The sequence below is a fragment of the Bactrocera neohumeralis genome, chromosome 6 (genome assembly GCF_024586455.1).
Source record: "Bactrocera neohumeralis isolate Rockhampton chromosome 6, APGP_CSIRO_Bneo_wtdbg2-racon-allhic-juicebox.fasta_v2, whole genome shotgun sequence".
Lineage (NCBI taxonomy): Eukaryota > Metazoa > Arthropoda > Insecta > Diptera > Tephritidae > Bactrocera > Bactrocera neohumeralis.
The window spans coordinates 30,937,772-30,964,277 of record NC_065923.1 but is presented as its reverse complement, the minus strand read 5'-3'; the positions used below and the strand labels follow the sequence as shown (position 1 = coordinate 30,964,277).

Below are 26,506 nucleotides of genomic sequence, written 5' to 3'. Positions count from 1 at the left end.
TTAGCAGGGGCACAAAAAAGGGGGCGGTATGGAAATAAGGAATAAACAAGAAAAACAGGTAACTTAGATTGCACCGAAGTTATAATACCCTTCACAAATATAAAAGATTTCTTTCAAGAACTTGATTGTGATCGATCAGTTTTTATGGCAGCTATACGCTATAGTAGTTCGATCAGAGTTACTTCTTCATACATTTTACATCTACCTACAATAATGATCTACGCCAGATTTCATGACAATATCTTGTCAAATAAAAAAGTTGTCCATATAAGATCTGAATATTTAACGGTCAATTTGTATGGCGGCTACATGCTATAGTGTTCCGATCTTAAAAATTTCTTTGGTTATTATACCATTTTGTTGGATAATCATTCATGCCAAATTTCTTGAAGATACCTTGTCAAATAAAGAAGTTTTCCATACGAGGACTGCATTTTGAACGACCAGTTTGTATGGCAGCTATAGGCTATAGTGGTCCGATCTTAACAATTTCTTCAGATATTATACCGCTGCCTTAAACAATACTGCAGGCCAAATTTTGTGAAAATATCTTGCCAAATTGAAACGGTTCAGGGTATAAAATACTTCAAAATATATACATACATACTTATATGTACATATTACATACAAAAATATCCACACTTCATATACATACTACAAATAAATAAAAATAAATATAGCGTTTTTGACATGCATTGCTGCCACAAATGTAGCTGCTTCACGTGCAACAACTCATAAATAAGGCATTTGTTGTAACGCTGCTTTTTTCGTATAATTTTCCATACTCATATTTATACACCTGTATATAGTACATATATATATTTACTTGCATTTATTTACCGTGAAATGCTTTAATTTCTTGCTTCCTTTGCGCGTTTCGTACGTAAATTGCTCAAAAATAATTTTGCAATACATACATATATACTTTCTTCTACATACATATATACATAAATATTTGTAAATAAATTGCATTTTCGCATTTTTCGCTCATAATTGCAGTACATATACATATAAAAAAATTTCTAGCATTCTTAACTAACTTACCCCTACTGCATTGCACCGTTCATGCCACATTACTTATATATAATACATTTCTCCATTTCTTGCCGCGCCACCTGCAACTTCGACTTGCAATGTGCAACATGAAATCACTAAAATCGCATATACATACCTACATATGTATATATTTATATAAATATGTATATACAACTCAACATGTATACATATGACTACAAATGTCGCGCTCTGATTTCGGTGCTGCATTTCCGTGACAATCTGTGCGCCGGAATTTCACCGTTATTTGTGTGCCACACAACGCCGCCATCACTTGTCAAACAATAATAACGACGCACACACCCATATATCTACACATAAATAATGCTAAACACATGCATATCAACTGCAACGTGCCACTTGCAACATGCAACGCATGTATTTAAATGCATGCATGTGTGTGTGTATGTGTTTATGGACCGCTGCACAACTGTAACTGTAACCGTGATTTAATGATACTTATCAATAACAACAACAACAACATAAACAATATTGCATATCACCTGCTTGCAACACCAACTGCGGCCCATCAACTTGTCTGCCGTCGACCTCTTGCTGCAACTGCATTATCGCCAATCAAATTAATAACATGTAATTGCGTTTGAATGGTCGTCCAATTGTCGCCGCACCGCGCCACGTAACATACCACTGCTACAAAACGTTACCACGTGACAGTTTGCAAAAGCAAGTTAGCGTGATGAGCATGAATTTATCAGCCAAACTGGATGAGCTTCAGAGAGGCGATCGACACTTGGAGACGACAGTCGCCTTGTGTGAAATACGTACACAGCTGCAGGAGCTAACCAAATCCGTGGAGAGCTGTCAAAGTGAAGTGTCCGAGGTGAGTTTTTTTGGCAATGTGGTGAGTTTAGATACTTATGTCATATAAACAAATAAATCTTTCATGAAAGTCCCGAGAAAATTTAGTGAACTTTTAATATGAATAAGAATATAAGTAGTTAGAGTTGTAAGTATTTTATTACTAATTATTTGTAGATTTAAATTACATTCCCTTAATGTATATAGATATATATAATTCCAACAAAATGACCATAGGTTAGGTTAGATTAATCTGGTAGGCCATTAAGATACGCATAGACCAGTTTGGTCAAATGCGATACCAGATGGAGTTCAGTTGCTGAGTCCAAAAGGAGTAGTCATCGCTTAACACGAATTTTAAAATACTCTGCGGCCTCACAGTCGATAACTCCTCCAGTGTATCATACGGTGGAGACTCCAGATGCTTACAGCGTAGTCTTGAAAATGCGTAACTAGTACACAAGAGATGCTCTATTGTTTCCATTGTGCTCTACTTAAGGCATTTCCCGCAGTCTTCTCGATCTGTCAGAGAGGGTTGTTGTCCAGGCTGTCAATTTGGTTGTGTACATTGACAATATGGAAAATAGCTGAAGAATTTTAATTATCACCAAAAACAGCTGGTCGTTAATCCAGTAGCCAAACCATCTCTCTAAAAATCATCTGTTCGAAAAGTGAGGAAAAAAAGGTGCTCTTCGATGCATTTTACGAGTGGTGTTACGTATCAGGGATAATGGGATGCCCAACTTATTCCAGTGTGAGAGCGCCTCAAAATAAGCGTTTTTTATAACATTTTCCATTGTGGCCACATCAAACAAAATAGGAATTTTTGGGCATTTAAATTAAAACGCCCAACGTTTATTACGATTTCAAATTACTATATATTGTACTTTTGATATACGGCGGAACCATTTAAATCCTTTTTTATGATTTTATGGTATATTAAAACAACTGACTTTCGATCTTTCAATACTTAATAAGGTGAATTAAGCCTGTTAGTTGTCAATTAATGAATGTTTTTAATCATTTGTAATAGAAAATGATTTCTATTATGCATCAAATTACAAAACGTTTCATGAAATATGTTTAAATTTCGCATTTTTTTTGATTTTTATTGTTTTAAATTTTTATTAACGATCTTGAACGGCGGCAACAAATTTCTCCGTTCACATATATTTTTGGTATAATTTCAATCTGGCCGTTCCAGTCATTCCAATTACAAAACGTCAAAACCTACCCAATCCGGTCAACTGTCAAAGTTCGGTAGGTGAGCGGCTCTCACATTTCCAGTGACAGGAGAGTTGGGCATCCCATTATTCCTGTTACGTATAATGATTCCTACTTACATGTATTGCGTGAATATACTTTCATAATAATTGAAAATCTTCTTCGTATAATTTTTATAAACTTTTTGTGTCCCCAAAAGTTTTGAATACACTCTTTTAAACTTTCTATGCCCTTCAAAAAAAAGGTTACTCTGATGTTTGGCAATTCAGCTCCCTTTCTCTCTTTTGAGATTTCTCAAATCTTCTGAACATTATGGACAATTTCTACATTTCTTTGATACGTATATTTCTCAATCATAAATGGAATGGGAACCTCGGTTCTATAAAAGTTCAAAAGTTAAATCATTCGAAAATTTCAGAATGTTCTTAATTTCTCTAAAACTTTTGAGGAGTATCGTTGTTGTTAAGGCTTGGAAATATATGTTCATAATTTTGAGAAACATTATTAGTGAAATACTGTTGAGGAACTTATATTAGGTTCTATGGCCAATTCTCAAGATGGGACTCGCACTTGGACTACTAAATATAGTAGTTTTTGAAGCCGCAAAAAAATGTCCATAATAAGTTCCTATAAATCGAAAAGCACCTTGGGGACATTAAAAATCTGCTTAGGTGTTTTTTCTCTTCCCACCAGCTCAATGGTTAAAGAGTTACTTTCGAGGAAATTAGGCCTTGATCTCGCGAGACAATTAAATAGGAAGTGTTGAGATTTTTCTACCTCTTGTTTCACCTTTACAACTGCTATCCAGTTAGAATTGTAACCTCAGACCGTGAACACGAAAAATACAGTGACCAGTTAGAACACCATAACTTGTGAAAGACTAACCTTACTGAAGGCGAAAAGCTCACTATACACCTTACGTTTCATTTTGTGTTAGAAAAATGTTGCAACAGCGCGAGAACTAATGATAGCCCAGCGACGGGCAAGCTTCTAGCCTTCCAATAGTAGAACATTCGAAGAGAGTGTAGCTCCGATAGTAACTCTTATAGTTAGCTCGTCAGCTTTGCAGTTACCTGTGGTTCCGCTGTGACCTCGCACCCAGAATAGTTGAAGAAAGAAACAATTCCAGAGTTTTTACATATTTTCTCGTTTCAGATATATTTATATACTGAAAGATTTAGAAAGATTGGACTTTTAAGGTTTGAACTTCAAACCAATTAATAGATAGTTCAGCTGTTTGAATATATGAAATATTAGCATCATACCCTGATCTTTACTCTTTGGAAATCACAAATTCTGCAACAAAAAATCTTAAATTTCCCACCACTCTATCTCCTTCTCCCACTCTCTCTATTCAGTTATTTGACACAAGAATTGAAATAAATCAAGAGGGTTACTAATTTCTAAATAAAAAGTGCACTTAACTCCATAAATATTTTTAAGAATATTAATTTAAGTGGATAATTTGTATATATCACTAAAGATTAAAAATTTTTGTACATTTTTTTGAAAGGTCACTTTCAAAAGCCAACAACTGTGTTTTACATAAAATTTTTCCTAATTAACCCAAATTCCACACAATTTTAGGTGAAACGCGACATGGTGGCGATCAAGCACGAACTAGACACCGTGCAACAAGTCAAAGAGGAAATCGAAGAGCTGCGCGAATACGTCGACAGACTGGAGGAGCACACACACAGACGGAAGCTAAGACTTTTAGAACAAGTTTGTAGCTTAAATTATTTGCCATGTTGTGTAATTAATACTTGAATTTCATTTATATTCATGTACAACAATATGTAAAATCTCATTATGCGTGCAAATCAGCCAAATTCAAAACTTTATAAAACAACAAAAAAAACCCCAAAAAGCCATATACAATCGGTTCTCATATCGGTACACGAATTACATACACTTGCTTATTACTTTTACAGTATGACAACAAAGTTGAGCGCATAATGTCATTTATCAATACAGACCGCTTCTTCATAATCCTTTCTTTAATTATTTATAATTATTTTTATGTAATAGTTTTTTGCTAAAAAATTCCAAAACTCATGTAAAAGCTAATGAAAAATAAATATATGATTTTGTATTCTACTTTGCATTTTTATTTTTTAATAAATATTTTTCATTTATTTTTGAGAAATTTTTTATTTATTTTTTAAATATTTTTTAACCTGTTTTATATCTTTTATTTTTTAGAATTTTTACAGCCATACCATTACGTCTTTTCAAAAGACCGATCAAGTCTATATACCGCATTATATGGATATATTCATACAGATATAGCTGAGCCTAGTGAGATATTCTGCTTGAAGAATTACTCACCTAAACATCATTAAAAAAAGCTTTATCCTCCGATATTTATGATTAAGTATTTAATCCTACCTCTTTTAGCATTGCTAAGATTTGTGTCTCCACTGTAAACTTACAGCGATTACAACGAAGCTCAGCATGGAGTTCATTCCCAAAAATCGTGTGACGCCTTAAAGAAGCTATGAAATCGAAATTACGTAGCGAACTCTAAAAAATCCTTAAGAAAAAGCTTTATCATCTAATCTCTAATAATAAATATTTAATCCTACCTCTTTAGCATCGCTAAGCTTCATGTCTTAACTATAAGCTTACAGCAATTACAATGTAACTTACCATGGAGTTCATTCCCAAAAATCGTGTGACGCCATAAAGTTATAAAAACGAAATTTCCAAGCGAACTCTAAAAGTTTGCGATTTTTGGGAATTTTCTGATGATATTTCTTTTGTGTCCATACTATAAGCTTAAACCTGAAATTTGCACAGAAAAATGTGTTCTATATGCTCCTCTTTTTCTACCTCCGGAAAGCTTCTATAATAGTCATTGTATGTTTTCCCAGTCTGCTGGGATGTCTACCAATTAAACAATGACCTTAAAGCACTCCTTCAAAAGCTCTTCGTTAGAACTTTAATAGTCGACATTCATATGTGCTTCATGTTCCACTTATGATATGCCTGCGTGCTTGTTGACCAAGTTAGAGATCGACTCCACCGAGCCTCAGCTATATCTCTTTCATGTTTGTTGAAGAAATATCTACAAGTAGCCAGAGGCATATAAAGTCCCTCCTTTAAGTTTTATAGTTGTATGGTGTGTCTGATCTGGCAAGTTCATTTGCTTCACAGCTACCAAGGATTACACTATGTGGAATCTGGAATCCTTTGCATATTTATGGTGCAATAGGATACTAGATTCACGAAGAGATCTTGGCATTCTTTTACCAACTTTGAGGACACCCTAAGAGAGTCTTTGTGAATTCTAAGCCGCTTGGCTATCTGCATACTATAAATGAATATATATATCTTGTTTGACAGAACAGGAATCTGTGATCTATGCTTGGAAGATACTGCAGTGGTCAGGTAGTCGAAAGGCGATTCTGGTAACTTATTGTTCTGGAAAGCACCTCCTCCCGATTATCTAGTTTGGACCAATCCGTATAAGAGACTTATCGCTGTATCCCTGTCCACCTCACCACTTCTGGACACCATTCTTCATTGGGAGAGAAGACAATATTGTGGAACACATTTAAGTTTAATTCTACAGGATTTCGAAACATTTCGATGAAAAACACTGTCAGGAACATTTGACATCTCGACAATTTATCAAGAAAAGAGCTTTTTAGTTATGACAAAGTATTGAAAAATCATGACAAATTAGCAAAATATTGAATTTGTCAAATTCACAGAATAGTGGTTTTAATTGCTACAAAGCTTTGTAAACTTATCTCTCACGAAAATTTCGAGTCAGCTTTAGAATTTCAAGTTTTTATGCTTTTAGCATAAAATTGGCCGAATCCGAAGTATACAATCATTTTTCTATCCAAGCACTGAACCTTTTCTAGCTTAGTCACACACATATTTATTCGTTCTTGATATCAACTAAAAAGTTCGACTCTACAACAAATATTTGATTGAAGGCTCTGAAGAGAAAAAAATATAAATTCCAATTATTTATCGGTACGACTCATGGTAGTTACGTCCTTGGAATCTATCTACATCTATACGAAAGGCCAAAACTCTACACCCATATAATTTTTAAGGCTTCTAGCTTGTCATCATTCAAATAATTTAATTTTTACTTTACAAGTTTTTATTGTATTTTTTCTGGAAGAAACGAAATCACTTCATAACCTCGTATTCACATTGGAACAACTTACTCGGCTTAACAGTTATAATAAGAAATTTGTTTCTAATATGATTTCTATATTTTGAGTTTTGCACTCAGCTTAATTTTTTATATTCCACTGCGCACATTTCCATAAAATTTTTAAGAAACTTACATTATTTACAACGCTTCTTTTTTTGCTCTTTTCCTTCGCTTTCTACAGGGTCTTACCTTCTTCCTAACATACTCGATATTCTCAGCGGTGCTGGGCATGTTGCAGTTCGGTTACAATACCGGTGTGATAAATGCGCCCGAAAAGAATATTGAGAATTTCATGAAGGATGTATACAAGGATCGCTATGGTGAGGATATTAGCGAGGAGTTCATACAACAGCTGTACTCGGTGGCGGTGTCGATATTCGCCATTGGCGGCATGTTGGGTGGTTTCAGCGGCGGTTGGATGGCCAATCGCTTCGGCAGGTAAGTGCAACAAAAGGCCGCAAATGAGTGAGTTAAAATAGAGATATTTTTCAAATACAATTACTGTAATTATATAATTATATAATTAATTACTCGTATACTTAATGCAAAGTAATCACTTGACGAATTTTTATTGCATTACAGAAAAGGCGGATTATTATTAAATAATGTACTTGGCATATCGGGTGCTTGTCTAATGGGTTTTACCAAAGTTAGTCATTCCTATGAAATGTTATTCCTTGGCCGATTTATTATTGGTGTTAATTGCGGTGCGTTAACTCTATACAAATATATAATCGTATGCATTAAATATGTATGTGGCGTGTTTTCAATTATTTTTTGTAGGTCTTAATACATCATTGGTGCCAATGTACATCTCCGAAATAGCGCCACTGAACTTACGCGGTGGATTAGGTACTGTAAATCAATTGGCTGTGACAATAGGTTTACTACTATCCCAAGTGTTGGGAATCGAACAAATTTTAGGAACTAATGAAGGCTGGCCAATTTTACTTGGTCTAGCCATATGTCCAGCAATATTGCAATTAATATTACTGCCGGTATGCCCGGAATCGCCCAGATATCTGCTTATAACGAAACAATGGGAGGAGGAAGCCCGAAGAGGTAAGTTGGCGGCTAATATAGTAAGAAATTAGTATTGTTTTAACTATTTTTAACAATTTGGGTATGAGACTTTGCTAAACATCAGCACCTAAGTGTAGGCAACAAATTGATTTTTTGGTCTGTAAAGGAACATAACATAGCTCAAAACGTTGCCTATATTAAGCGTTAAGATAGAAGGTCAGGTTGATATATGCTAGAAAGGGAGCGAATTGTTTTAAATGATCCTATTTTTAGTCATTAAAGTAATAGGTGCGAAACTTGGCTATATTTAGGGCACAATTAATTTCAAGCTGTTATTTTTTATCAAAATTGATATTTCAGATGGTATTAATAATTATAGTCAGATGATGTATATGATACGTTCTCGGGTAAAGTGTTCCTCAAAGTGGCCCGACGGTTCATTTCCTTTAATAAATTGAATAGGTTTTAAACCGTGCTAAACGGAAATGCCTTTTTGTAGGCAGAGTTTTATTAGAAATGAAAATGTTGCCTACTTTTGGTTTACTTCTAGCTTAGTATTTGTTACTATGATAATTTTTATTTTACTTTGTCTTAAATAAGTGTATAAGGTGTGAGACTTTGCTAACAGCTTAAATGTATGCTGTGTTTTATAACGAGAACAATTGCCTACGTTTAAGGCGATACTAAATTCGACAAAGCTAATTTTTATCGTTGTTTTCTTGTCATCTCTCAAAATTATAAATATATAATTTTTTCACAGCGTTACGACGACTACGTGCCTCTAGTTCGGTTGAGGAAGACATCGAAGAGATGCGCGCCGAAGAACGCGCTCAACAATCCGAAAGCCACATCTCCACCATGGAGCTCATCTGTTCGCCCACACTGCGACCGCCATTGATTATCGGCATTGTTATGCAGCTGAGTCAGCAATTTAGCGGTATCAATGCGGTACTCTACTACTCGACATCGCTATTCATGAGCTCCGGCCTGACGGAGGAGAGCGCCAAATTCTCAACGATAGGCATCGGCGCCATAATGGTTTGCACGCACAACTTTTGACTGATTTTTTTTTTGGTTATATTTATTCGAAATTTTTACAGTTACTAATGACGCTCGTCTCAATACCGTTAATGGATCGTACCGGTCGTCGAACACTCCATCTATACGGTTTAGGTGGCATGTTCATATTCTCGATATTCATAACGATTTCATTTTTAATTAAGGCAAGTAAACAAATGAGTTGTGCCAACATTCGGTACAAAGAATGTTCGGCCCACTTACGGCGAAGGGCAAGTATTGAATTTAAAAAATTTAAAGAAACGTGCATTTACCGTTTGTCGTTAAGAGTCTATGTGGTTTGTATAGCATTTATTTTTTAGAAAAAATATAAAAATAATATCTATGGTCGCCTTATATTTAAAGAGCGCCGATTTAGTTTCTGAAAAATATTCTATTTTTATTTCGAAAAATATTTTGAAAAATAATTGTTCGATTAGCGGTAAATTTTACTGCATGCTAAAGGAATGCTTAGAAAAATGAAAATTACGAATTTTTAGTCCTTGATATTCAAAAGTATTTAAAAAGAATTTAAAAATATTAAAAAGAAATTAATAAAAATTTAAAATTTGAAATATTTTAAAGAAATATTAGTAATTATATAAAAAATCATATAACAATATTTATAATCAGTTTAGGCCGTTATGAACGTTATAATACCCAGCATATTTTATAGCATGAAATGTTATAAACTCGTTCTTAACTAAAAATAAATATAATAACAACAATAATAATTAAAATATGTCATTGAAACGCATGTGCACGCTTTGCAAATTTCATCTAATTTGTTTAAATTTGTTTAATTAAATAGCATTTCGCTTCAATTTAGTAATTCTGATTTCTCAAATATTTTCATTACCTAAAATATATTTTTTGAGTTCTCAACTTTTTCGTTTGCTTGCAATCCAAACACTCGTTGACTTTTCTCAGCTGTAGTTGTCTTCACAAAGTTATTTTATTTCTATTTTAGCTTATCTGATAACATTGTTTTTGCATGCTTCAGTATTTGTGAGTTATTTACACTATATTAGGTTTTTAGGTTAAGTATTTGAATAAATGAGTTTAAAGTGTGACGGAAAATTCGAAACGGGTATTATGAAATTAATATCCAAAACAAATATTTGCACCGATATCAATAAATTGGAGGATGGTGTATCGGGAGAAAACAGCTAAGTGCATAATAAGCACGGAATTTCATTCAACCATTAAATTTTTCAGCAATTCTCACCCACTTAAAATATTAGTGACACTGTTCCAAAAGTTCACAAAAATTAAAAACTTGTCATAACTGCGTTTTAAAGGTTGTGGAGCTATGATTTTATTCAAATAATAGTTGATATATAATACTCAACCACTTTATAAATAGCGGTTCATTTTATCCTCGAAATTCAACCCATAGAAATGCCGAAGGTATTCAACATCGGGCGTTGTATTAATAATATTGAAGCATATAAAAAATGAGATGACAGCTTAAAAGCTTTACGTTTTTAAAATGCTGATGAAAGCTTAAAAAAGCTTTCAAAGTTTTGAGCTTTTAAAGTTTGTTGAAAGTTGGTGATGTAGAGTTCTATTTGATCAAAGAAGATAGGAGAATGCGAATAATCGGTGAAACTGCGATAGATAGTTCCAGAATATGAGAAGTTGATAGAGTCGATAGCTTAATAAAGCTTTATAAGTTTTAAACTTCTAATGTTGCTTAAGAGTTGAAGATGTAAGGTCTATTTAATGAAAGATAGCAGAAATATGCGAATAATCAGTGAAGCTGCGATAGGTAGTTCCAGAATATCAGAAAAAATGGGAAGATATGAGAGCCTAATAAAGCTTTCAAAGCTTTTAAAGTTGCTTGAAAGTTGAAGATGTAATGTTTATTAAATGAAAGAAAGTAAAATAGGAAGAGATGATAGCTTTCAAAGCTTTGAGCTTTTGAAGTTGCTTGAAAGTTGGTGTTTTGTGATATTTGATGAAAGAAACGCGGAAAATGCTTATAATTGCTGAACACTCCAAGAGCTTTTTGCTGAAAATTTGAGTTTTTCTGAGTCAACTTTTCACTAGAGAGTCCAAACGTTTCTTATTTAAAAAAAACCAGTTGTCAATGGTCAGAATTTGATTATTTAATTTATTGATTAAAGAAGTACTTAGTGGAGTACCTAGTGGAGTCGGGGTAAAAATTGGACGATAGGTTTGGCACCGCCCACTTTTAGGTTAACACATATCTTGAGACTCGAGACTAAATAAAATCGGATGAAAATGCCCCTTAGATCCCATAAAACTAAGAGATCTTATATACCTGAAAGTACTACCCTGTTTTTAATTCTTACAAGTTGCCAGAGTATGAAATCGACCCGAAGATAGCTCTTCCTTACTTGTTTTTAAATGGCATAGCTATAAAAACGAAATTAATTTCGTTAAAAAAATAGAATAATTTTAAATTCGAAAATTCACAACGAAACTCATTTATTCAAATGTCTGTTCCCCTGCAAAATGAAAGAAATTCTCGACTTGGCAGGCTTTTTACCCTCAGCGATAAAAGCACACTCACAAGAAAATATTTTTATTTAAAATTAATTTTTTTTAATTAATTTCAGCTTCTTCAGAGCTAACTTTTTATTTTATAGCTTAAAAATTGCAACAAACATTTATTTTGCGCTGTAACTGCGTCCTAACTGCATTGCCGACCTCACTCACCTACAAGATTACTCGTTTTCAGTATGTATGTGACAAGGTTTACGGTTTACAGTTATACGCGCAAAATAAATAATTTCTGCTTATGAGTTATTATATTTTTAATTTCATTAATTTTAATTGAAATTAATCAAGCACTTGAATCAAAGCAATTCGGCAAGCAGTGCAAATCGAAATAAAAGACTTAAGACACGAACCCACGCAACAAAGCAAATTACAAAGCATTTATATGCACTGTTCCAAAAGCGCAAACACACAATCAAATTATTGAAAAAATTCTAAGAAAATATTTTTAGTTCAGCAAATTACACATAAAACGCTAAACGCCACCACCAACAACAAAAAAACACAGAAAATGCATATATAGCAATATGTACATATGTATGTATGTAAAGCGAGAAATGCAAGCCAGAGTCATTTTGTAAATGTCGAAATTTCACCGAGTAGGATTTTAAACAAACACAAGCTGAAGCAACGGTTAATTTAATATATATTTAAAATTTTTCAAAAAATATATGAACACTTTGTTAAAAGTCACACACAGCTGAAGCTTCACGAGCAGCAACAAACACTACATTAAAAGTCATTTTAACGAAATAATAATAATTTTATTAATAAATAAAGCAAATTAATAAAACAAACTTGAAAAAATTGTATAAAAATTAAAATTACCGATTAAAATTAAATAAAAATTTAAAGCTTTCAGATACCCAATTGTTTGTACAGAATTTGTTTAAGCTTTGAGCTTTTCAACTTTTAAAGCTTTCGCACGGAGCGCTGCTTATGAAAGCGTCCGTAGCAGTAGGCCCCCACAGAATGCAATGTAAAAAAAGTATTTTGTACAGAGAACCCTATTTTATGAGAAATATATAACTTGCAACAACTTTGTATGAAATTTCTGTAGGCTAACGGTATATTAGGCAAAGCGCCAATGTGTTGAAACTATTTTAAAACAGCTAACAATACCATTTCTAGACAAATACGCCATAGTCACTTTATTTACTTAATATATTTTATGTTTTATTTATTTGAAATTATATTTTACGAATATTTTATTCTCCTTGATTTGTTGAAAATACATTTGAAAAAACAAAACCTAAACAAAAGTAATGTAAAACGAAACAAGAAAAAGCCTACAAATCATCGAGAATCGGTAACTACACGTTTTGTATAGGAGTTTTTTGGTTATGTACAGGAAATGATCGATTGGATGTCGTATCTGTCGGTGGTGTCAACGCTCGGCTTTGTCGTCTTCTTCGCTGTGGGACCCGGTTCCATACCGTGGATGATTACGGCGGAATTGTTCTCGCAAGGCCCAAGACCCAGCGCGATGGCGATCGCTGTACTAGTCAATTGGATGGCGAACTTTGTTGTCGGCATTGGTTTCCCCAGTATGAAGGTAAATTAAAAGCATTTTTATTCTAAAATTAAATTATTATAAAAATTTATAAAAAGAATGTAATAAAGAAATAATTATTTAAAAATAAAAAATTATTATAAAAATTATAAAAAAATTAACAAATATTTATATAAAAATATAGATAATTTTTTCAAAAATATTATTAAAAAAAGATTTTTAACAAAAAAATATTTTTAACCAAACACACAAAAAAATTATTGCAAAAAAAGATATTAAAAAATACACTATAAAAAATTAATAAAAAGCAACCAATTGATAAAAATATAAGAATTATTAAAAAAAAATATTTTAAAAAGTTATAAAAGATGTTAAAAATGCTATTAAAAATTTTTAGGTCTGCATTTTCATCATAGAAAATACATTTTAGTAATTAAAAAAAAAAATAAATATAAAAATTAAAATATACTACAAAAATTATTATAAAATAAATATCAAAAAAAGGTTATAATAAATAAAACAAATATTAACAAAATAAATTTTTACAGATTTTTTGTAATATTTTTTATATTTTTTCTTTAGAATTATTATTTTTTAAAATTAAATTAAAATAAATAAAAATATTTTTATGAATTTTAATAATAATAATTTATAACAAAATCAATAGTTTTAATGACTTTTAATAATTTTTGTAATAGTTTTTTATATTTTCTTTATAATTTTTTAAAGATAATTTTTTTAAATTTAATAAATAATTTTTTTATTATAAAAAAATATATGTTTAATGTTTATTAAATTAATTTTTCTTCTATTTTTTGTAATAAATTTTATAATTTTTTTTTATTTTTTCTTTAAAATTATTGTTTTTATTTATTTAATTTATTAAAAAAAAATTATTATTTTAAAAATATGATTAAAAGAAATAATAAAGTTGAAAAGCCAATATAAGATATAAAATAAAATTTAAAGTTAAAAAGTAAATATAAAAATTACTATAAAAATTATTAAAAAATTTTTATAAAAAAATATTTAAAAAAAAATATTATAAAATGTATCATATAAAATATGTTTTAAAAAATATAAAATGGATATAATTAAAGAAATTGTGAAAACTAAAAATTAAAAGAAATTTTATTTTAAACAACGTTGAAAATAAAAAAAATAAATATAAATAAAATTTTCAGAAAAAATATTTCCAAAAATTAAATATTATTTCAAACATATGGTTAAATAAATTAAAAAATTTAAAACTAAAAAAATTATATAAAATTTAAAATTAGAAAATATTTATAAAGAAAACTTTTAAAAATATTACGAAATTGTTATAAAAATATTTATAAAATTTCTTACAAAAGATATCACATAAAATAAATATGATTAAAGTAAACATAAAAATTGAAAAAAAAAATATTTTAAATAAAATTAAAAAAATAAAGAAAATTATTTTAAAAATAATATTACAAAAATTAAATATTATTAGAAAAATATGATAAAAAAAATTTTAAAACTTAAAAAAAAATATTATTTTATATTTAAAATTAAAAAATATTTTTAAAGAAAATATTTAAGAACGAATTTACCAAAATTGTTATAAAAAATACTTTAAAAAATATTATAAAGAATAAAAATAATTTTTTATAAATTAAAAAAAGTATTATTGTTTAATTTTAATTTCAAAAAACATACTTTTCTAAATCAAAATTTTTTAATCTCCCACCCACAGGCTGAATTGGAGAATTACACGTTCTTGCCATTTAGCGTCTTCTTAGCTATATTTTGGATATTCACCTACAAGAAGGTTCCTGAGACTAAGAATAAGACATTCGAGGAGATATGCGCGCTGTTCCGCCACGGAAATGGAAGGTATAAAAACCCATACATAAAATCTTTACTAACATATAAATATGTCTATATTTGAGCTAAATTTTTTTATAATTACGAGAAATTAATTGCAAATTGCCAAAAAAGACATACACTAATTCTCATCCAATCAGTCAAATTGCCAATTATAATTGCAATAATACTAACTCCATACCACAGATACTTATTTCTTGACAGTGCTTAAGAGTTACTTACTAAAAGATATATTGAAGTGTAAGAGGTTCTCATTTCATTAAGTCAATTTGAAAATGTTGTTCTTAAACTTTACTTGTAAAATATGAATAATTTGAGTGTAAATAATTTGTTAACGTAAAAAGTGCATAAATAGATTTGATATTTTTTGGTTGACGATACACTTCTGTGAAGATTGTCGGTAGAGTGTCAATAAGGTTTCGAGACTCCTCATTATTCTTGCTATTGAAGTGTAGATAATTACGAATGAAGCGAAGAGTGTTATAGCCAAGCCGCACATCATTCTATAAGGAATCAAGCTTAATTCCGCTTAAAATTGATAGATAAATAAACATTTTACGCATTTTTGGCTTCTGTCTATTAATCTTATATTTTATAATGATGCCTGAACTATCAGTAGACCAAAAACTAAACACCAGTTGGAAATTTTTTCCACTTTCTAACTATGTACCTTATTAATACGAGATGGAGAGATGGCATATTTCTTTAATTTAAGCTAAAGATGGCTTTTTGCTGCTACGAGTATCCTCCCTTTAAAAAGAATATCCGAAAGAGATTATCTCAGTATCATCGGTACTTGAGCAGTGGTCGGCAAGAGGAACTTAAGTTTTTTGACTTTAAATTATCTAAAACATAAAATGTGATCCATATCTCCAAAAAGTACATATAATCATAAATAATTTCGTGCGGGCGTCTCACCGGCAACGTAACCGAGTACCCATCTAGTAAACGACTTTTGGTGAAAGCCTCACCTCTTTTTTCGATGTTTGGCTTCCATGAGAGCTTCTTATCAAAGACATGCCCCAAGTAGTGCACCTTGTCCTCCGGTGAATAAATAGATCCTCTCAAGGTAACGTAAAGAGGAATATCAAGAATTTTGTAACTTCTAGTAGATAAAACCAGCTCAGTTTTGTTTGGATATATGGCTAGCTAATACCGTGTTGAGGAATTTTCCTTTTACCAAAAGAGTTGCATCGTATACCTAGGCAACAACCTGGTAGAACCGTTCCTCAAGTTCCTTCAAAAGGTCGTTCACCAAAAGGGAAAATTTGTCACCTTTCGGGGTGCCCTAATTCACTTTCCGAAGTGACAGTCACTTCTTCACTATGCCACAGCCGTTCTGTTGCAAAAGAGACAATAGATGTTATGCTTCGACCTGAGACTTGTTAAGAGCTCCAATAATCTCGAAGGCCCACTCGATATCAAGCAACGTAATATGTAGTATTTACATACAAGGACTCCATCACTACTGAGTGGAAGACAGTGTCGATCGACCTGTAGGCATGCTAAGCACTTAATAGCCCGTTCCTTAGAATTCGACCCCTAATGTACAGGTCCATGAGTCTCTCTAGCGTTTTCAATAGAAACGAGGGAAGTTTGAAATGGGTATAGTAGCAATGACATGAGAGGTTTGACCAGCCTTCGAGATGAATGCCAATCTAACCTGCCACTAAGCCGACAGAATGTGACTTAATCTTACACAGTTCCCGGCAAATATTTTACCATAGAGCTTCGAACATATTTTAGACAAAAAACAATAGTGAGATTAGAAAATTAATCAAAAGTCTTTGCAGAGGAGGCACTTTTCCTACCACTGTCAGATTTTTAGCACCACAACAGACCAGCTTTTAGCAGCAGTAAGAAGTAGATAAATAGAAAATCATCAATGAGGCTTTGCACTGCGTCCTATAGTCTATTGTGCCCTCTCCTATAGCACACATGGTCACAAAGTTCCAGCACTCTGAACAATTCCAGGAGTTTGCTGGGCGCGACTGAGGTGATGTGATCCCTGTCCACGTAGATGGAATCTAGAGCCATGAGCCCGCTTCTACTTCTACAAATTGCTGGACAATCTAGAATCAGGAGTTCTGCAGTTTCATGTTCCATGTCGGAAAACGGGCAGTTTTAACAAGAGACTATACCCATATTGGACAAGTGCTTTCTGAGCCCTGTATAGAGCACGACAAGGAGACGGAATTTGTCTAGTGAGAGGTCGATCATGTCTCTAAAATTTAAAAGATTGTACCCTCTCAGTAGTAGATGGCGTGGTGCAGCCAGAACTAACAATTCGGCAGCATTATCTACAAGTTTTTGTATTCTTCTGTAATAGTCGCTAATGATTGGTATTTATGACAAAAATATATATTTTCATCTTGAATTATGCTTAGATGGTCAACTATGGTCCGTTTTGAACATATTACAGTCTAGTTTAAGAACTGAGAGAATCTTAACCGGTATTAGTTCCGCAACTAGCTGCCTTTTTATAGTCAAACTGTGAATATTTTTAAACTCTCTCAATGCCTAAAACTCAAGGGCTTTTCAATTTTGAATATATATAATATGCCTTTTTACAAAAACAATTTATTTCACTTGTCGGCCAAGTCATATATGCCATGACATCTTCGGTTTTTTCGCTATAATTTCCTTTAGCCAACATTTGCACGATTTTTAAATTAATCTTAATTTAGGAATTAATTAATATTTTATAACCCTTCCGTTTTTTAAAAACTTAACTTAAATTGTTTTAAACAAATTTATATTAATTTTATAACGCATTTTCTTGTCATGTTGTCACTGAGAAATAAAATTTGAGATTTCTATTATTTTTTTACAAATTTAACCAAACAAACGTTAAACAAACAAACCAAAAATTAATTAATTATCGTTTACAACAAAAAAAAAATAAAAAAAAACAAAAAAAACGCAAAAAAAATTAAAATAAAATAACGTACGTTAACACACAGAAGGACATTCCGAGATAGTAGACTGTATGGGTAAGTTGCATGATAAACAACAACAAATTGAAAAAAAAATACAAAAACACAAACTTCTGTTCTCAATAAAACAATTTTTAGACGCAGCGAAATTTTGAAATTTAAAATAGTTTCTATAAAAATAAAATATTTAAAAAAAAAATTGCTTTAAAAACTACTAAAGACAATTTTTATTGAAAATCATTGCGAATTAGTCTGAGAATTTGTTAGCATACAGTTTATCTTTTCTCTTTAGCTTACTCTTTAAGTCTTCAACTTCCTTAACTGGCCATGCCTTTGCCGTAGTTAAACCACCGTTATTTGTAGTTTGTGTTTTGGATTATTCTCCATGAAACGCTTTAGTGAATTTAATACAATGATACATATTTACGAATCGTTTTCATTTTCGTTCTCTATATTGAGTATATACTTACTTACATATATATTGCCTTCCTTTAATATTTTTGACGATTTTGAATGCTTTGAATGCCTGCTTTCGTGTCACTCTCAACGTAAATCTATCATCAAACATTGAAAATTTAATGTACATACTCAACTATTTACATTTGCTCTTCTAAATTCCAAATTCTCAGTCATTCAGCTCGAAGTTTCATTAACGATGCGAAGTTAGAAGGCGAAAGTTTTGCTCATAAATTGTTGTTTCTTCATGCATTCTCATTTTCTACATACCCTCCAACTCGTACACTTACACTCACATACTTATTAGCTTGAATATTTTTGTCGAAAAGGGGTTGCCAACCGCCAAAAAAGAAACAAAAAAATATATACATATATTTCGCTTACACAATAATTTTATTCTACATTTTTTATTTAAAAAAAATTTTTTTTTTCTATTTTTTAACTACTTTTTTATTATTTATGTACATACTTTTTTTTTCTTAATTTACTTTCCGTTGCATTCACGTCCTCTCCCGTAGCGATGATGAATCCCTGCACAGACAAAGCGATTCCACCGCCGATATTGAAATCTCCCCTCGCAATGCGGCTGACGAGCACTCGAAACAACAGTGAACCACAAAAAAAACAAAACCTCCAATTTTATTACTTGATTTTTCATAATTATTTTTTTCTAAATATCCCATTTAATTTTGTATATATTTAAAGTACATACACACATATCCGTTTTTCTAAAACTGTATTTAGTTTGTATTAAGTCTTGTTGAAGATCACAATTAAAATTAACTTAAGGAAAACTCGTTTTTTATTTATATGTATTCTAAAAACAATGGCAAGGTAAATGAATTCTCAATTAAAATATAAAAAACTTTAATCAGTAATTTAGTTCCAATTAAAATTAAATACACAATAATAATTAGGGTTAAAAATAAAATTGCGTTACATAGAAAGAATAAACAAAATAAAATATAACTAAAATTAAAAACATGAAATTAATATCAAAATTAAATTAAAATTAAAAATTAAAATATAATTAAATTAACCAAATTGAATTTAAATTAGAATTAAACTAAAATTAATATTGAATTAAAACTATAGTCGAAATAAAAGAAAATTTAAAATTAAATTAAATTAATTTAAATTAAATTAAAATTGACATTAAGATTAAATTTAATTTTTGAATTTGAATTAAAATAAGCAGTTGGATTTGAGTTTGAATTTTAATAATTTAAATTTTAATTAAATTTCATTTTAAAATTAGTAATTAAACTAAAATTTAAAATCTAAAGTAAAACGATTAAAATTCAAATGAAAATTAAAATTCAAACTTAAACTGAAATTAAAATTTCAAATTTAGAAATAAACTTTAAATCAAAAATATTAAAATTATATATGTATGTATGTATATAATTCAATTTAAATTAAAACTAAAGCTAAATTAAAATTAAAACTTACATTAATATTAAAATAGAAAGTAAAATTAAGTGTAGATATAAAGTTAAAATTAAAACAAAATTTACTATTAAAACTAAAATACATATTAAAAAATTTAAATTAAAATTAATATTAATTTTTCAACAAATATAATTAAAATTCAAAAAAAAATTAAAATCACACTCAAATTCAAAATGAAAAATAAAATTAAGATTAAATAAATTTTATATAAAATCAAATAATTAATAAATAAGATAATAACTAATTTAATTTTAACTTTTTATTTAAAATTAGTTATAATTATAATTACAAAAATTAATATTAAATTTAAAAAATTCTAACTCAAACTCAAATTCAAAATTAAACTTACTATTTAATACAAAACCGAATTTAAAAATATAAAAAATTAATTGAAAATTAATTATAACTAAAGTTAATGATAATTCGAATTAATTAAAACATAAAATTAACTAAAATCAAATATAAAGAAGAAGTTAAAAATAAAATTAGTTCTATTTAAATTTAAATAAAAAGTCAAAATTAAAACTAATTTCAATTAAATTTTAATATATGTTTAATCAAAATTATTTTTAAAATTAAAATAAATTAAAATTAATTATTTTAACTCTAATTCAAAGCCAAATTCAAAACTAAATTTACTTTAATACAAATTCGAATTTAAAAATATTGAAAAATAAAATTAGTTATAATTAAAATTAAAATTAATTTAAAAATAAAATTAATTGTAATTAAATTTAAATAAAAAGTTAAAAATAAAATTAATTATAATTAAATTTAGATAAAAAGTTAAAATTAATTATAATTAAATTTAGATAAAAAGTTAAAATTAATTATAATTAAATTTAAACAAAGAATCAAAATAATTCCTATAATTAAAATAAATTAAAACTAAAAATTTCTAACTTAAACTTAAACCAAAATTCAGAATTGAATTTAATATTTACTACAAATACGAATTTAAAAATATAAAAAATTAAATAAAATTTAGCAAATAATTGTAATAAAAATTAGTTAAAAAAATAAAATTAACTGTAACTAACTGAAATAGAGAGTTAATAATAAAAATAAAATTAATTTTAATAAAATTTAGATAAAAAGTCGAAATTAAAATTAATTACAATTAAAATTAAATAAAAAATTATAATTATAATTTAAGTAAATTTATATAAAATTAATTTTGAGGCTTAAATTTCAATTTAAATTCATTTTTTAATATTTTAAATTTAACTTGGTATAATTAAAAGTAAGTTAATAGTATTAAATTTAATTAAATTGACGTCGAATTTAACGCAACACTGAACTAAGTTACAGTTTAAATGAAAAATAAATTTACAATAATTTACATTTCAATTACAGTAAGTTTTAATACAAAAAATTAAAATTAAAAACTATAACAAAACTAAAATTAATAAAAATCAAATAAAACCGTAAATTCAAAATTAGAGAAATTAATCTAATTTTATTTCAAAACTTTAGAAATAGCAATTTATCAAACTAACATAAATCAAAAATTATATTTTTTGCATTTTCGTCTCACAAATTTTGTTTTCTTAAAAACTTTTTTTTTTGAGGTTATGTTCAAAAGCTTTTGATTTCATTTTTAATTAAACTCAATTTCTCTAACGCATTCTCTTGCATAACGGTTTTATAAAATGAATGAGAGACCTCTTAAAAGCCACTGAAAGATAAAAAACCACCACAGATTCCACAATTGCTCAGGTATACAATAAAAAATGTGCGCCAAACAAACACTAGACAAATTTACAACAAAATACAAAGTCAAAGCAAACAAAGAGAAACACAGAGTAAATTCATACAGCAACACAAACTAACAGTGAAGCAAAGGTACTCCCTCTATAAGCACAACTAGTCACACTGATGAACCAAAAAACAAAAACAAAACACAAAACATAAAAAAAGCAATAACAATTGAAATTTTACAAAATTTAGAAATTTAAAAAGAAAATCCTATACACTTAAAACATAATCGTAGAGTGTGCGAATTTCAGGAGTATGCTAAACTGCACAAATAGCTTGGAGCCACAAAGTATGAATTCTGGCATCGAACATGCCGCATTGATGGTATCTGAGGAAAAGACCCAACATGACTCACGTAAGAATCAAACAATAAATTTTCTAAAATTTCACCAAATTTGTTGGTTTCGTTTTTTTACCGTATTGTTTGTCGTTTTGTGTTCGTGTACACAGTAATCAACTTACCAAATAAACAAAGATTCACTACAATATTGTATAACCACATATACTTAAGAAAAATTAACAAATTTCTACTTACATATATTCGTACTTATATATAGAGATATATTCGTTATACTAAAAACAAAAAAAAAGCATAAGTAAAAACAAATGTGTTGTTGTGCAGAATGTATTCGTAAAGATGTAAACGTGTCACGTGTGCAATTAACTACTAACAATAATTAACAAATTAATTATTTTATAATTACTTTATTTTCGTGCAACGTGTGAAGCCTACACAAATTCATTACTAACAATTTGCCACACCATTCATTCGCTCATACATAGTGCTATAGTCATCATTACTAATCAATCACGAACGCTTCCGATATTCATTAAATTAGTTGCTTATATGCATATATACTTATTACTCTGAGTTTTTACTAGTAATCATTATCATAACTTCTATATGTCATTGTATTGTATTTATTGTTAAAAAAAAATTCAATTGCTCATTTTTTATTTCGTCTTAATTTTTGGAAAGAAAATTCAGTGAGAAAAAAAATTAATTGCTAAACTATATTGTGAAAGAGAGAGCTGTTTATAAGTGTAAGAGATCATACAACCAGCTTAACCCACCAATAATGCATAATCTGTGATCGATTCGCCAAAACTTTGAGAGTATTTGAATATTGAGCGACTTAAGTATCAAAATGTTCTGTTTATAGCTGAAGAGATTACAAAATAATGCTAGTATATATGTATTATGTCGTAGTTACCAATATTCTATTTCTTCTTTATTGGCGTAGACACCGCTTACGCAATTATAGCCGAGTTTACAACAGTGCGCCAGTCGCTCTTCTTTTCGTTGTTTGACGCCAATTGGAGACACCAAGTGCAGCCAAGTCCTTCTCCACCTGATCTCTCCAATGGAGAGAAGGTCTTCCTCGAATATGTCGAATACTCTCAGAGCTGGAGTGTTTTTATTCATTCGGACGACATGATCTAGCCAGCGAAGCCGCAGTCTCTTAAAGCTTTAAAATCGACAAGAGGTGGTGTGTGTCGATCCTCTCTTCACGGGTATTTTCCAAGATTTGGCGCTTGGTGAATATTTGGTCAGTTGTTGATTTACCAGGCCTAACACTACACTGATAAGGTCCAATCAGTTTGTCTACGGTGAGCTTTTATCTTTCACACAGTACGCTCGATAGAACCTTATATACGATGTTGAGGAGGCTTACCCTATGATAGTTTGCGCAGATTGTGGGGTCTTCCTTTTTTTCGTTTCGACAGAGCACTCTTAAATTCCAATCGTTGGGCATGCTTTCGTCCGACCACATTTTACAAAGAAGCTGATGCATGCTCCTTATCAGTTCTTCGCCGCGGTGTTGAATAGCTCGGCCGGCAATACAATGACCCCCGCCGATTTGTTGTTATTCTGCCGGGTAATAGTAAAGACCGATCAAAAATTGATTTAGGCGACCAATGTCAGTTTCGGCTATGTCTCCTGATTCGCCAAAGTTGTAACCGTCGAAATATTCAACCTTATTCTTACAAAGGCTGGACAATCGAGGATAAAGTGCCACCTCTCCTTCTTCCACACAACTGTGAAGGTCAATGTTAAACTTATGCCAAAAAAAACTAAATTTTCGCATAGTAACTGGAGATATGATGTGGTTGCGCATGATATGATGTCGAATATGTAAATCTAGTGAATCGCACTCCAAAATTGAGCCGAAACTAAATTTCGCTAGAGGCACTGAAGGCCATCTCAGCCAAGTCTCATAATAAATGTATGGAAAATTGCATTGCCATGTTTGTATTGATTCTAAAGCTCCCTATTTTGAGGGCGATAATAAGGGTTTGAAATAAAACTCTTGAAAATGTTTTATTTTTGTCAGACCGTATCAAATTTGATCAGATGATATAGAGCAACAATCGGTGAAAAGAAAAAATAATGACAAGAATTATTCAAAAATATTTTTACTTTTTCTAAATTCTGGAAAACTTCTGTCATTTGATTTTTTTTCGTTGCCCCTTAGGCTACTTATAGGCAATGTCATATTGAAAAGAATTTGCCGGAGGGAATAGAGAAGCAAACCATACTAACTTTGAGCTGCAATTCACTGGATTTAATTACAATATACATATATTAATTTTTGGGGATTGTTGGTCGCTTTCAACTAACTTTACTCATCGAATTTTCTTTGTCTTTATTTTATTATTATTTTTTATTTATTTTATTCATTTTTACCAATAAAAAAATGTCTGTAGTCTTATGTCTTGTGTTATGTTTTGTAGAAAAAAGTAGTCTTCTGTTGTGTCATTAATTATTATGAATTAAAAGTAAATATCGACTAATTATTCTTCATATTTTTCAAACAATTCGGCATTACTACTTGATTTACGGTAAAATATTAAATGCATGATATCACAAACTTACTGGGTTATACTATTGGATCAAATCAAATATATATTAAAATATTATAAAAACAACAAATGTATCTGCGCAAAACAACGCTCCAATCTGACGTCACAAATTGTATTGCAATCAAAAACACAAAATCAAAAAATCGCACATTTTCATCAATAAAAACACCTATGAAATTGTATTCACCACAAACTAAAATCGGAACTCTATGAATATTGTATGGGCTACATACTACCAAAAACAAAAATAAATTAATAAAAATGTGCGAAAATATTCGAAAAATAATTTTAAAAAACTTGAAACACACTACACACAATGAAATTATTTCCCACTCCAAACTGCAATTTGAAAATTTCCAACGAACCATTTATAAAAAAATGCAAATATCTAACTAAGAAGTGTTTGGAACCACCTCGTTCTCATTAACGGTTGAAGGTATGGGTCCATATCCGCTAAGCGATAGCACAAATCTTCTGGGTCCGACAACGAGTCTGGCCGGCAGTACAACCTGTTACACCAACTATGGCACGAACATACACACGCCCGTGCCGGTGCGCAAGTGCCACTACGAGTATGATGCGTACGATCGCGACAGTTTTCGACGACATTCGGCGCACGGCAGGATGTCAGGTAGCGTTCAGTTGCAGTTGCCGTACTTTCACGTTCACAACAATTACAAAAGCTCACTGCAAAATCAATATGAAAAAAATAAACAGAAGAAAATTTTTGTATAACAAAGAGACACCAGCAGCCGCAGCAGACTAATGCACACAAAAGCACACACATACATACACGTACACTCACGCATTCGCATACAGTACCTCGCTAAGTTAGTGGAAACAGTGAAAATATCCTATATACACGCAGCCTATCCTATCAGAGTGTAAAAAATCGAATTTTATGAATTTGTGTTTTGCTTTCATAAGGCTCATATACTATACATATGCACATATATAATGGAAAAAAATAGCTTACTCAGCTTTTGAAACTTTTGAGTACAACAATTTATTACAAGCGTTTTCTATCTAAACCTAATTCGTATAGTCTTGAGCAAGCAGTTTCTTAAAGCTCTGCTATCGGCCTACTTCCCAAGCACAGCATTTCAACTAAAGAAACCCAGCTTACATCCTAACTCAACTTACGCCAATTTATATGTTTTATGTAAAACTATCATCTTTGGTTGCACCGAAGCTATAATACCCTTCACTTCATAGAAAGGAATTTCATGAAGATATCTCGTCATAAGAAAATTGTTATGATGTTTTCGTTTTTTCTTGATTCTGACGTTAATTTTGTACTGCAGCTATATAATACTCTGTTAAGGATATAAATATACATATTTTTATGAAATCCATCCAACCTGACACAAAGTCTTTCTCTGTATCAAAAAGCTAGCTAATACATTTTAAGGGTTAATGTGGGTTTCCTCGGGTAATAAACAGTCTTTTTTTAAATATTTCTATCTCATAGAAAAAATTAAATATTTTATTAGATTTTTTAATTGTTACAAACATACACAATTTGGCAAAAGAATTCAGAATTTTTTGGAAAAAAAAAATATTTTAAACTCGGCCATTGAGACGCCATATGCGGTGACCTCTCGGAAAAAAGATGCGCTCGCGTTGGCAGGATAACTCCTTACAGAATAATCTAAAGTGAAAAAAAAACTTTTTTAGTTCAACCCTTAACTTAGAGCTTGGACGAAAGAAAAAAACTGAAAATTGGATTTTTGGCAGACAAAAAAAAAACAAATTCAAATAGTTCAAATAGTTGTAATCGAAAAAAATCCT

At 30.2% G+C, this 26,506-nt stretch overlaps 1 protein-coding gene across 1 annotated transcript in view; it reads left to right on the top strand.

Moving 5' to 3' along the window:
* Positions 1 to 1,728: 1,728 nt before the first annotated feature.
* LOC126761120 (glucose transporter type 1) overlaps positions 1,729 to 26,506 on the top strand; it is a 33,525-nt gene continuing 8,747 nt past the window's right edge. The window contains 10 exon segments of the mRNA XM_050477068.1: positions 1,729 to 1,894; positions 4,684 to 4,851; positions 7,458 to 7,714; positions 7,859 to 7,983; positions 8,060 to 8,338; positions 9,060 to 9,337; positions 9,400 to 9,522; positions 13,233 to 13,436; positions 15,118 to 15,257; positions 22,102 to 22,205. Coding sequence (XP_050333025.1) covers positions 1,751 to 1,894; positions 4,684 to 4,851; positions 7,458 to 7,714; positions 7,859 to 7,983; positions 8,060 to 8,338; positions 9,060 to 9,337; positions 9,400 to 9,522; positions 13,233 to 13,436; positions 15,118 to 15,257; positions 22,102 to 22,205 — 1,822 coding nt within the window. The 5' untranslated portion in view covers positions 1,729 to 1,750.